General features: G+C 46.1%; 1 protein-coding gene across 50 annotated transcripts in view; it reads left to right on the forward strand.

Moving 5' to 3' along the window:
- The window catches only part of Map4k4 (mitogen-activated protein kinase kinase kinase kinase 4), a 132759-nt gene that overhangs the window by 60414 nt on the left and 58366 nt on the right, over window positions 1-13979 (forward strand). For all 50 annotated transcript variants that reach the window (XM_052193127.1, XM_052193103.1, XM_052193107.1 and 47 more), the window contains exon 3: window positions 6329-6385. In XM_052193127.1, the coding sequence (XP_052049087.1) occupies window positions 6329-6385 (57 nt within the window). The remainder of the gene's footprint in view (window positions 1-6328; window positions 6386-13979) is intronic.

Below are 13979 nucleotides of genomic sequence, written 5' to 3' on the forward strand. Positions count from 1 at the left end.
TGAGGAGGGGGTGTGGCCTAAGCATTCATCACATTGTCTGCTTGTAGTGATGCTCATGGGGCCATCAGTAGTCCTCAGTGTTAACTTCAGAGAAGTAGCTGTCACCAGAAGAAGGCATGATTCACTGCTGAGGTTTCTAATCCAAAACTCGAGAGAATAAGCGTTCTGTCTTCTTTATTAAAATACAAGTTCTGACTGGTCCCATAACATACACTCTTATGTTTCCTCTGCCTGCCTGCTTGTGTGAAGTACTGGCCCTGGAAGACAGAGAAGGAGAAGCCATAGCAAATGTTGGTCTAGTAAGAAGTAGGAGCCACGGATGAGCTCTGCACAGGTGTGAGCCTGTGCTCTTCTTTATGTGCGGGAGGTCAGAGTGACCCATGTGACCTGCACATGTGGTGGAGGATGAGCTTTGCACAGGTGTGAGCCTGATGCTGATACGGGGATGGGGGTAGGGCTGGGGGGGTGTCAGAGGTGAGACTATAGCTCCTGCTGCTGCGCTCTGCTCTCCCACGGGAAGATGTTTAGAACATCCAGCTGTTTTCCCAGTGTCCTGAGCTTCCTTGGTCTAAACGGAGTTCATGGAGTGCTGTCTGCACTGTGTCTCCTTTCTGTCCTGCTAAGTTGTTGTTGTTGTTGTTTTTTTGTTGTTGTTGTTGTTGTTTTTTGAGACGTTTCCTGGAGAAGTGTATTCATAATGAAGATTGTGGTTTTGAGGCTCACAGTGCAGAGCCAGGTCTCAGCCTTTGGGATGGATGGGTGGATGGGTGGGTGGGTGGATGGGTGGGTGGATGGATAGATAGATGGATGGGTGGGTGGATGGATGGATGGATGGATGGGTGGATGGATGGATAGATGGGTGGATGGATGGGTGGATGGATGGGTGGGTGGGTGGGTGGATGGATGGATGGATGGGTGGATGGATGGGTGGATGGATGGATGGGTGGGTGGGTGGATGGATGGATGGATGGGTGGATGGATGGATGGGTGGGTGGGTGGATGGGTGGATGGATAGGTGGATGGATGGATAGATGGGTGGATGGATGGATGGGTGGGTGGGTGGGTGGATGGATAGATGGATGGGTGGATAGATGGGTGTATGGATGGATGGGTGGGTGGATGGATGGATGGGTTGGGTGGATGGATGGATGGGTGGGTGATTGAATGGGTGGATGGATGGGTGGGTGGATGGATGCATGGATGCGTGGGTGGGTGGGGGTCATCCAAACCATCTAGTGGTGAACTGATGCTATTTACCACAGGGTTGTGGAGGCTCCATGTGTGATTTAGAAATAATTCAGAACAAGGAGGGCTTTGGAAGTTTGAAGCTTACCTCGCGCGCTCTAGATGGCACGTCATTGTGATATGTTGGTCTAGATGGCGTGGCTCCTTGACTTTTCTTCCTCATGTGAACTGTGTAAGGGAGAGGTGAAGCTGAGTCTGGTCTTCTCAGTCTTTTTTTTTTTTTTAAACATTAAAAAATATGTTTGAGATTGTATTAAAATTCAATATTTCTCCCTGCCTTTTCTTCCTCCCAGACTCTCCTGTACACCTCTCCCTTCCCTCTTTTAAGTTCATGGCTTCCATTTTCATTTATTGTGGTTACATACATATTTCTAAATATACCCTGCTCAGTCTGAATAATGTTAACTCATGTGTACATTTTCAAGGCTGACCATTTAGTAGTGGATAGCCAGTTGGTGTGCTCTTCCCTGGAAAAGACCTTTCTCCCACGCTCATTATTCTTCAGAAAAAGTGATCTCAAAACCCTAGGGTGCACGAGAAGCCAGCAGATACTGCCTTAGGAAGTCGTGGGCCTCAATTTGCTCTCTCCAGCCCTCATGTTGGCTCTGGGGTAAACGCATGCGCATTCTGTGGGAACAGGAGCGTTCTTTTTATGTTTGTTCTTGAGCTTGGTTTGTTTACTACAAGAGCTTAACATCTCTATCTTGGGTATTTTTTCTTTTAAAAAAAATGTGTGTGTGTGCACAAGCATGTGTGCCCATATGTATGCACACCACCTGTATGCAGGTGCCCGCAGTGGCAGAGGAGTGTGTCATGTCCCCTGGAACTGGAACTGCAGGTGGCCATGAGCTGCCTGTGCTAGCTCTCAAACTCAGGATCCCAAGAAGAGCCACATGTCCTCTTGACCACTGAACTGTCTCTTTAAGCCCCTCCTTAAACGCCTTTTTAAATAAAATTGTCTATATGTGGTGCATGTTCATCACACTCTGTGCAGAGGAAGGTGCATTTGTCTGGAGGTCAGAGGATAGATAACCGTGGGTGTCACTGTGAGGTGCAGGATCTCTGTTGACTGCAGATGGTCAGACACAGGCTAACTGGCCCAGGAGCTTCCGTGGCTTCTGTCACTGCCTCCCTCTTGCCATAGGAACAGTAGGCTTGCAGACGCACTGCGCCCAGCTTTCTGTGTGCACTGGGCATTCAGCTACGTTCTTCTTGCTTGTTATCCAGGTTGATTCATCAGCTGAACCCCACCAGACATCACTCAGATGTCTAGGAACAGGTTTCTGAAACAAAGTTTATAGTCGAATGCAAATGAGAAGCAGCCAGACCGTGATGAAACCTTTCTAACCTTGTGGGAATCTCTCTTGGTTGGGGACAGTGTGCAAACAAGCCATTCCTGCCTGCTTGTCTGCAGAGAGTTGCATGGCTTGTGACAGGGCTTGTCATCCTTTGTAAACATCATGTTCTTTTCCTTGTGGGCCTGTCACCACCTGCATGCCTGTTCTGGGACATGGACAAGCTTGTATGCTGCTCCACTTCTGAGGAAATCCATCTCCTCTCCTTTGGTTGGCTCTCCTCAGGTGATTACTGCTTTCTAGAAACCTTGCCTCTGCCCTTCCTGACAAGGGAGAGCAGGCAGTTCCTTAATGTCATGCGATTTGACTATAGAGTACAAATACTGCTGCTCTCATAAGGTAGTGTTTCTCCACACTGTGTGTGTGTGTGTGTGTGTGTGTGTGTACAGGTGAACACAGGCAAACATTTCCAGATTACCATCTTCTTGAGTAGTTACCATGTTGCTAAGCATTTGTGGATTAAATTTTATAGGCTTATTTGAAGCATTTTGATTTCCAGTATTTATTTTTAAAAAGGTCAATGAGGTAACTGTGGCAGCAGAGAAAAGCCCATTACAGGGTCCAGAGACCCATGGACTCTGAGTCTGCCCTCTTACTTCTTATGCTTAGGAAGGATGGATGCTCTTTGTCCTGAGATGCCCCGGCCAGGGATTGGTGATTTCTTTGTTGTTGGTCATTGTGTATTAGAAATTGCTACCAATATGTGTAGAATAATACGCTTGAGGTTTCTATTTAATTTGGTTAGACAGGATACACACCTGTAAGGGGAGCGGCTCATTTCTAAGGTTTACTTCCTCTGGTTTATAAGGTGAGGGCAGTGGTCCTTATGTTCTGTGAGGAGCACAGGCATTTGCCAGGACACACCTGCCCACCAAGTACCCCAGAGCCAGGCTGGGCTCATGTCTGTCTGCTCTTCAGACTTAAAGGACGTGCAGGCCTTAAGGTCACGGTTGTGGGGCTGAGGTTGCATGACCTGGCACCTGTCTGTATTGTCAGGTAGAAAACATTGTTTCCCCACCCCCACTTTAGCAGCTACTTAGTTTCATAAAGTAAATAAAAACCTTGTGTACTTGCATTTGTCTTGAGGTTGAATGGAGCCTAAGGACACAGGCTTTAAAGAAGGAGAGAGAGGGAGAGGGAGGGAGGGAGGGAGGGAGGGAGAGAGAGAGAGAGAGAGAGAGAGAGAGAGAGAGAGAGAGAGAGAGAGAGAGAGAGAGAGAGCCATGAGCAGAGACAGGGCGAAGTTCTAGTGCCCTGTCAGGTGTGCAGTAGCAGCAAGGACTGTAAGGGTGAATTGAGATGAGTCTAACGCTGATAGAGCTGGGCATGTGTAAGCCTCGAATTTGACAGGCTGAGGCAGGAGGATCAAGACGTGGAGGCTACCCTGGGTCTCATGAGGCCGTCTCAAAAAACTAATTAGCCATAGAAACCTCTTAGGGAGGATGTGGCATAGGCAGTGTTGGGACTGTCCCTGTGGGTTAGAGGCCAACAGAAACTCTTTTACTTCTTGGATGCGTTATGTATCGGCTAAATTCCTGTTATTGTGAAAGATGCTATCAGACTTTCCTGTCAGTGGACACAGAGAACCAACTGTCAGATATTTTAAGAAGGTCTAAGTGGGCTAGGTAAGGATTACACAGCATGCATCCATTAACTAGGATTTGATGCTAGAAGAAGCTCCAGGAAAATACAACCACCGCGTCTCTCCCCTCACGGGGACTGAGAAGCTTCCCTGATGTCATTTGCTCTGTCCTTCTGTGGGCCAGGGACAGACTTCCTCAAAGGCTACCACGGTGTCCTGACCTCTGACGCTCCGTAGTGTGTTTTTTCTTGGAACGTGTGTTCCGCATTGCATATGTGCAGGGGCCAGGTGGCAGTTTTGGCTTGGTTAGAAACCCTGAAGGAGAGCTGAGGACAGGCCACTCTCCTTAGTCCACCACCACCAAGTCAGAGGCGTAACTCTGCCTGTGAGGCAGGCTTACTGTCTGAAGGGCACTGATAGAGGATGCGTTGAGTGACTTCTTTGGACAATATAAATCCTTGCAGAGTGTTTTGACAGGCCCATGGATTTTGTAGATCTGCAATCTAAAGTGGTACTGTCTCAGGCATCTAAAGAGTCCCTGCCTAGCATAGCACAGCTGTGTTCTCAAAAAGAAGGAACAACTCCCATGATACTCCCCCTGCCCCCATCACCTGATATCTAGCCTCGAGAAGGTGGCTGCCATGATTTGGAAGTAGACACATAGAAAGGCCGGAGGGCTGTATGGGAACTATTGGACCTGTCCCATGGCTGAGTCAGAGGGTGCAATCGTACTGTATCTTAAATACACTCTTCCTTCTTGGATTCAGGAAAAGCATCATTTTACTTTGTGATTGAGTGGCCATAGTCATGTGATTGTGCAGACATAGTCATGGGCGCTAGATGTTATTTCTGACAGAGGGGATAGACTCTCATGTTCTGGGCTTCTGTTTGCTTAAGTGGTCCACACTGGTGCATCGTGACTGCTGTATTCCATGGCACCATGGAATATAAATACCACGATTGTGCCCTCTGACATGGGCACAGACATCTAAAGCTTGTCTCCAGTGCTGTTTGCTGAGCAGTCGTCTTGTTATTTACGGTGTCCTAGTTGTCAGCTAATGCCATTTTCTAGGACTGCTTTGTTCTTGTTGTAATTTGAGTTCCTGAACAAAATAAACGGAGAGTTGTTCTTAGGTTTGATGTTATAAATTTACCCTTTCTGTCACGAGACGAGAGACTGGTTTTGGGAAATGTGAAGATGTTCTTTCTCTTCTGCACTGTTGCAGAAGGGCCATTCTTAAAAGTAGTTCATGTTTAAGATAGCAGCGTGGTTCCTAGTGGCTTCAGAGAGTAGGCTGATGACCACACCCACCCTCCCCCTCCGCATCAGTGAGGGAGGAGAATGGTAACACGGGGTTTTTATCTTTTTGTTTTACCTACAGAGTGATATGAATAAGCTACACAGCTTAGGTTGCGTAGATCAAAAATTATAGTTATGACATTATTGTGCCTGTCCCTGATTTTTTTTCCCATACTTCCTCTTCTCTGGATAATAGTCTCCATACTCCTTACATTGACTTTTGGGACATTCATTATAATTTGTGAAATCATGTAATAACTATTGGGGTCCACTAGGAAGATGCAGTTATCCATTTAGGGCATAAAATAAATAGAGGTTTTTTGTTTTATTTGTTTTTTGTTTTTTTGTTTTTGGCCATTGAAAGGTTAAGCCTGATATATAGACAAATACATTACTTAGTTGATTGGCGTCAGGGAGCAGGGCTTCCTGACTTGATAACTAGACCCCACAGAGGTCTAAGGGCATCTGATAGCCTCATCTGGCCTTCATTGGCTCCTGAATACGTGCAGTATAAATAAACTCACACATACACACACACACACACACACATACATACATACATACATACATACATACATACACACATAAATTTAACAAAAGTCTTTTGAGAACCTTGGAGATAATGATAGATACATTAAACCTATGAAAACAAGAATTGTATTTTATCTGAATTCATTTGATCTCCTGTCTTTTTTTACCAGCTCTGTTGTTCTGTTGGTGAGCATGCACTTTTTATTAGTAACAGAAAAAGCAGGGGAGGAGACTGCGTTAGAGACTTTAGCCACTCCATCTGAGTAACTGTTGTGAGTGTTCGTACTGACTAGTCTTTCTTTTCTTTGTCTTCAGGGTCGACATGTTAAAACGGGTCAGCTGGCCGCCATCAAGGTTATGGATGTCACCGAGGTAAGGTTGGACCATCCATGTTTATGAAGAGATCGTGAATTTAATGTCACTCCAGCCTTGGTGCTTCCACCCTCCTGGGCACACTTAGAGATTGTGGTCACCTAAGCACGTGGCTTTGCTCTGGTTTTGGGGCTCAAGGTCCAGCAGCAGGCCAGGTGTACTTGAGTTGTTGCAGATGGGTCTCAAGAATCTCATTTGCTTAATATATTTTTGATTTAAACAACCAACCCACAGCAACTCCCCTCATCTGAATGATGTCATCTTTGGCCACAAAATGGGCTGTAATTGGAAACATCTTCACTAACAGAAAGGAGGATGTTGGGGGGTGTCATGGAGGTTGTCACACGAGCGGTGATTGAAGCGAAAGCTCCCTAGGGTATGAGACCACTTCTGTGCCATTTCTTTTATTTTTATATTGAGAAAAGAAACATGGAGCCAAGTTCCCAGAGGCTGGAATACTGAAACATCTGTTAGAACATCGAGTAGATTGTGGGCAAAATTTAGTGGCAAAAGATAGTTCTTTATATAGTCAATTGATGATTTACTCTGCAGCTTTAGATGAGAAAAGAGAACTGAGCCGAATAGAACGTGAGTCCACACATGCACACGTGCACACGTGCACACTCGGGTGTGCCTCTGCGAGTGCATCCTTAATAGGTTATGAGGGCCAGAGCAACCTCATTTTAAACTATTTTAATTTGTTTCATCTCCTGCACTCGCTGACTTTTATTCAGTGTTGAATCACATTCAGCACAGAGTGTTAGACAGAGCTAGGCGGCAGCCCTAGGAGTTTGCGGTGTCCTTATGTCAAATCATAATTTCCCTAAATCCGGGGCTTACTGAGGAAAGTGATGGCTGTGATGAGTTCAGTTGGCCATTCATAATCTCAGGAGGTGTCCTCCACCCTCTGCTGCTCTCACATAGCATGGCCGCTCCCGTGTGCACATTTGTGAGTTAGAATTAGAAAACATTGTAGACTGCAGATGACAGCTGTTGAGTCTGACAGATGCACGAGGATGTAGCATTCTGTGGGGTGCCTGCCCTCTTGTCTGTCGAAGAGGATAGCTAGAGACTTTGAAGAGGAAATGTGTTTGGTTGATTATCCAAAAGATTTGTGTACTTGAACCTCCTGTGGGCCTGTAAGGCTATTTCCACACCCCTGGATGACTAGGTTTCCGGGTGCTGTTGGAGCCCTGGTGTACCTTGTTCCAAGCAATGCTATACTTGGGTTGTCTCTGTGTACCTGGTGTTGCCTGTCTGGTCCGCTCGGTAGTGAAGATGGTGGACCCCGTGAGGAACCCCTCCAAGCGCAAATCACTCTGCAGGGCAAACAGCCCAGGACAAGGCTTGCTTCCGGATTTCAAATGCTCTGCTGATGCTGGTTCTTGAATGCCCCGCTTCTACTGAATAACCTGCTCCTTTCCATTCTCGAGAGAGTATCAGGAACAGTAAAAGAACTTCCAGGGGAATCAGTATCCCAGACCTCAAGCAGTACTACAGAGCAATAGTGCTAAAAACTGCCTGGTATTAGTACAATGACAGGCAGGTAGATCAATGGAATAGGATTGAAGACCCAGAAATGAACCCACACACCTGTGGTCACTTGGTCTTTGACAAAGGAGCTGAAACCATCCAATGGAAAAAAGATAGCCTTTTCAACAAATGGTGCTGGCTCAACTGGAGGTCAACATGCAGAAGAATGTGAATCGATCCATTCTTATCTCCTTGTACTAAGCTCAACTCCAAGTGGATCTAGGACCTCCACATAAAACCTGACACACTGAAACTAATACAAAAGAAACTGGGGAAGACCCTTGAGGACATGGACACAGGGGGAAAGTTCCTGAACAGAACACCAATAGCTTATGCTCTAAGATCAAGAATTGACAAATGGGACCTCATAAAATTACAAAGTTTCTGTAAGGCAAAGGACACTGTCAAAAGTTTCTATAAGGCAAAGGACCCTGTCAAACGTTTCTGTAAGGCAAAGGACACTGTCAAAAGGACAAAACGGCAACCAACAGATTGGGAAAAGATCTTCACCAACCCTAGACAGAGGGCTAATAGCCAGTATATACAAAGAACTCAAGAAGTTAGACTCCAGAGAGCCAAATAACCCTATTAAAAAATGGGGTCCGGAGCTAAACAAAGAATTTTCGCCTGAAGAACTTCGAATGGCTGAGGAGCATCTTAAGAAATGTTCAGCATCATTAGTCATTAGGGAAATGCAAATCAAAACAACCCTGAGATTTGACCTCATACCAGTCATAATGGCTAAGATTAAAAACTCAGGAGACAGCAGGTGTTGGTGAGGATGTGGAGAAAGAGGAACACTCCTCCACTGCTGGTGGGAATGCAAGTTGGTACAACCACTCTGGAAATCAGTTTGGTGATTCCTCAGAAAACTGGACATGACACTTCCGGAGGACCCTGCTATACCACTCCTGGGCATATATCCAGGGGATTCCCCGGCATACAATAAGGACACATGCTCCACTATGTTCATAGCAGCCTTATTTATAATAGCCCGAAGCTGGAAAGAACCCAGATGTCCCTCAATGGAGGAATGGGTACAGAAAATGTGGTATATTTACAAAATGGAATACTACTCAGCAATTAAAAACAATGAATTCATGAAATTCTTAGGCAAATGGTTGGATCTGGAAAATATCTTCCTGAGTGAGGCAACCCAATCACAAAAGAACACACATGGAATGCAATCACTGATTAGTGGATATTAGCCTAGAAGCTCTGAATACCCAAGACACAATTCACATATCAAATGAAGAAGGAAGGAGAGAGCCCTGGTCCTGAAAAGGCTTGATGCAGCATTGTAAGGGAGTACCAGGACAGAGAAGTAGGAGGGGGTTGATTGGGGAACGGGTGGAGGGAAGAGGGCTTATGGGACTTTTGGGGAGGGGGGAACCAGGAAAGGGGAAATCATTTGGAATGTAAACAGAATATAGGAAAAAAATTTTTGTTTCTTTTCAAATAAAGTCTTCATAAATTAAAAAAAAAAAGACTCGTGTAACAAATTGTGTTATAGACAGGGCAGTTCAGTGGAAACGTAGATGCTTTTCAGCTAAACATTTCCATCTATTTGGGTTTTTTTGTTTGTTTGGTTTTGGTTTTGGTTTTTTTTTCAAGACAGGGTTAACTCTGTGTAGCCCTGGGTGTACTGAATCTTACTCTGTAAACCAGGCTGGCCTCAAACTCAAGATCTGCCTGCCTCTGCCTCCTGAGTGCTGGGATTTAAGGCGTGCGCCACCCTTGCCTGACTCATCTAAACATTTTTAAAAAGCAATGAAAGAGAAGTACATTTTAGCTTCCTGTAATTAAATGGATAGTGGGTGTTTATGAGGTGCTCTGAGGTCAGGCAGTGGTACCTTCTGGATGTAGCCTCCATTTCTTCCCGTGTGACTCGTGATGCTGTATCGGGATATGGTGTCACTAGAGCTACACATACCAGACATGACTGGTCTATTGTTAGACTTGTGGGTACCACTTTAAGTATAGGCTTTGGTCTAGACATAGATGTATCCTTTGCAGAAAGCAGAGGCAGGCAGATCTCTGTGAGTTTGAGGGCAGTGTATGTAGCAAACTACAGGACAGCAAGGGCCAAGCAAAGAGACTTTGGCCCTCCCTCTTCTGACAGGAGCCCTTCGGTGGGTGTGCTTCCCTCAGTCGTGTCTGAGAACATGTTAAAGCACATGCACACGTGGTCATGGGCTACATGCTTTTGTATTATTACTGCTATTCTCTGTGCTGGGATTAAGGTGGCCCTTGTGTATCCACGCTAGATAAGTGCTGTACTACTGAGCTGCAAAAGATACTTTCTTGCTTGAAAAGAAGGCGGCAACAGGCAAGTGACTGACGTGTTTGAGGTGCTCCTTTAAAAATATTAATGGGAGCTCATGTATTCCAGCAACGTCAGAAGTGTTGGCGAGCTTGGAGACCAGCTGCCGACCAGCCGGCCAGTCTGTTAGCTCCTCGGTGGTGTCCTTACATGTTCTTCCCTCGGGATGACCTCTGCTGTGGCCTGGGGCTCAGAAGGGATCCAGAGCAAGTTGATTGTGAATGGAAGACCTTGAACCTCTGGCAGCATGGAAAACATGCCCTTGCCTGCCCCAGCATCAAGGCTTCTGGGCTCCTGTTGCAGGGGCCTGGGTGGCAGATAGGAGCGGCTTGCGGCTGAGTGAGCAGCTGATGTCAGGTCTGGGAGGGGCGTGGTCATTGGAGAGGGTTGTCCTCAGGAGAGTCAGACTGCTTTCCATGTCATCTCAGGATCGCAGGTGCAGGAGCTAAGTCCTGGGAAAGTCATAGGTGTGTGTCTTAGGGACGGGTGTTGGTTAGCAGGCTCGGCGGACAAGAACAGTGTAGGTGGGAAGACCACGGCTTGGTGCTCTTGTTGGCAGCCTGAGTGAATCTAGCTCTGTCTCTCGCTGCAGTGGGTGGGGATGTGGGCCTACCTACCAGTGCGCTTGGTATGTGAAGAACCTGGACAGGACGCTACAGGGGCTGAGGAGTCTTGGAGGGAGGCATCTCTGTATAGATGTGTAGATAGATCTCTTCTGATTTCCTGTGAACCTCAACAGAATTACAAATTGAGTGCATGCACCAACCAATGGTGACCCCTACTGTTGAATTAGGGAAGGCTAACTGAAGCTGAGGGGGACCCTGTAGGAGGACCCTGTAGCAGTGTCAATTAATTTGGACGCCCAGGTTTCTCAAACACTGAACCACCAAACAGGCTGCATACAGCAGCTGATATGAGGCCCCCAACACATATACAGCAGAGGACTGCTGGGTCTGTGTTCAGTCAGAGATGATGCACCAAACTCTCAAGATACTGGAGGCCCCAGGGAGTTCAGAGGTCAGGTGGGGAGAGGGTAGGGACATCCTGGTGGAGACACTGGAAGAGGAGGAGGTATGGGATGTGGAACAATTGGAGGGTGGACAGGGGTTGGTGGGGTGGGGAATAAAATATGGAGTGTATAAAAATAATTAATAAAAAAAATTAAAAAATTGAATGCAGGGGGCCTCTTCTGAAGGAAATTGTCCTTTATCAGGTTGGCTTTGGGAAGCCTTTAAAGAGCACATGACAGATCTTTGTTAATGACCTGGTGCTAGTACAGCAAGTGGGTGGTGGTGCGGGTGTGCGAGTGCTTTGTTTACAGTACTTCAGATTGAAAGGATCTTAGAGAAATGTGTGGAAAAGTCTCATGTTCCGCTCACCCAGTTTTCCTCAGCAATAGCATCCTGTAGAGCACAGACTCATAACTCAAGTGTCCAGGTGCAAGAAAGGCAACTGACAGTAGAAGGTAAAGCACTCACTGGTACTTCAGCTCTGGACCTACTGGCACAGGCGAGACAGCTAGGACTTGCGTGCTTAGGACCAAGGCAGCCTTTAGAAACCAGCTAAACACGAACCTGTCTGTGCGCTTGGAGTGTTGAGAAGAGAACTGCTACCTACTCAGGGCTTGTACCATTGAGCTGTTATTCCCTGCCCTGTGGTTTAAATTCTTAACAGTGTCACTTGTATTTACTCAAGGGCTTATAGATGTGAGTTATCCATTCGCATTTACATAAGGGCTGTATAGATGTGAGTTATCCATTCATATTTACATAGGGCTGTATAGATGTGAGTTATCCATTCGTATTTACATAAGAGCTGTATAGATGTGAGTTATTCATTCGTATTTACATAAGAGCTGTATAGATGTGAGTTATCCATTCGTATTTATATAAGGGCTATATAAATGTGAGATACCTATTTGCTCACAGTTAATGCTCTACGAACTTCTTGTTAGTTTAAAGGAGAATTAGCTAGACCAGCGGTCGTTAACTTGGGGTTTGTAAGTTGAAGATTTGTCTTTAGCCTCAACTTCTAGTATAAGTATATTCATTCTTACAGAAGAGGGCGCAGTGTGTATAGGCCATAAGCTTTAGAGAACTGTAGGTGGCCAGCTGCATTTCCCATCCTGTGTCTAGTTTTAGTTAGGAAACTGATGACCGCAGCCATTCTGGGACAGAAGTCAGTTCTTTGGTGCTGTATTTTAGGCAAGGTGTAGTACTTTGTGTGTAGGAAGATCAGCTAGTGAGTGTGCCCAGGATGGAGCCTCGGGCCCTTACAGGTCTGCTTCATCTTGTTGATGAGTTAGTGTGGGCTCGGATATGAGTGCGATGGTGCTACCTGTAGCTTTGTGTTCGTTGTTTGTTTTCCCCTTCTTCATCCTAAACGCAGTATGAACATGGAAATTGACAGTGCTGTCAGTGGGCAGGAGAGCGAAAGTGGCATAATCTGATTAGGTGGTCCTCTTTCTGACAGGTGTGTTCTGTTTCTTGTCTGCAGGAAGAGTTCCACTTTTACAGCAATTGTTCTGACTTGGCTGACCTCAGGGGCCTTCAGACACACTCTTACCATGTGCTATTGCAGAGTCTCTGGGGAGGGTGGCCGTTGTTGTTATTCCGGCGAGCCACTGCCTGTCTGCTGGCAGATGAGAGCAGCTGTTGTGTTCTGGGGCCTCTCCCAGACCGCTCTCCCAGAAAGTTCCTCTGGCACCCATGACTATGGGAGGGGAGGGGGAGAGAGAGATTGAGAGAGGAGGGACTTGATAACCCAGTGTCAGTCAGTGAGACTAGACCCAAAGTGATATGGTGGGCGGTCCTGCTGTGAGTCATAGTCTAGCAGGGTTTTTGTTATTTAGTTTCTAATTATCTAAAGCAGAACTAGTTCTTTTGCTTGAAATAATTGGTCTGTAGCTTTCTGAGTACAGAATAGGGTTATGAGTGGCTAAAGCAGTAGGCTTAAGGTAGCAAAACCTCAATTGTGAAAACATCAGAAGTTTTATTTTGCCTTTTTGAATTGGATCATACTAATCCTGTAAAAGTTTATTTTCCTGTTGAGCAAAATCTCACATCTTCCACTTTCTTATAGCTTTAAAAATCACATTTGGAAGAACAACTGTCTTGATAAGCTACACACGGTGCTCAGAATCACGTGCAGTGTGTTCAGAGATACCCTGCATGCATTCAGCGCGTGGCAGCAGGACCCGCAGCATCCGTGGCCATGTGCATGTGCATTGGTTATCTTTGCTTACCAGTTGTCTTGGAATCTGTACGCTATTATAGTCCTCCTTCCTGGGTTCCGGGGAAGGAGTGCCTGCGATTTGTCTGTCATTGTGTCAGTGGAGGTGAGCACACATCTTGTTAGGACGCAGACCACATTCACGCACGCAGGAGAGTTAGCTTACCTGGCGGGCTTGGATCAGAAAGCAGGTTACACTGGCATCGGTTACACTGGCATCGGCTGCCCTGGCCTGTGCCATCCTGGCCCCACCCACTGCTAGCAGGAACTGGATGCTGGGATTTGTGTCTGTGTTCACCAGGGTCTGTTTCATGTTAAAGACTGTAGGAATACTTTATAAAGCCAAAGATAATTATAGTTCATTTTCTTAGAACCACACGTTTTCTGTGTGCTATGTGCTGCAAAGATAGTTTCATGCTAACATAATTTATTATTTACCACTGTGGGTGGTCATACCTGCCTGGAATGGATCTTCTGTCTTGGATGTAAAGAAACTTGCATATAAGG

The sequence above is a fragment of the Apodemus sylvaticus genome, chromosome 9 (genome assembly GCF_947179515.1).
Source record: "Apodemus sylvaticus chromosome 9, mApoSyl1.1, whole genome shotgun sequence".
Classification (NCBI taxonomy): Eukaryota; Metazoa; Chordata; class Mammalia; order Rodentia; family Muridae; genus Apodemus; species Apodemus sylvaticus.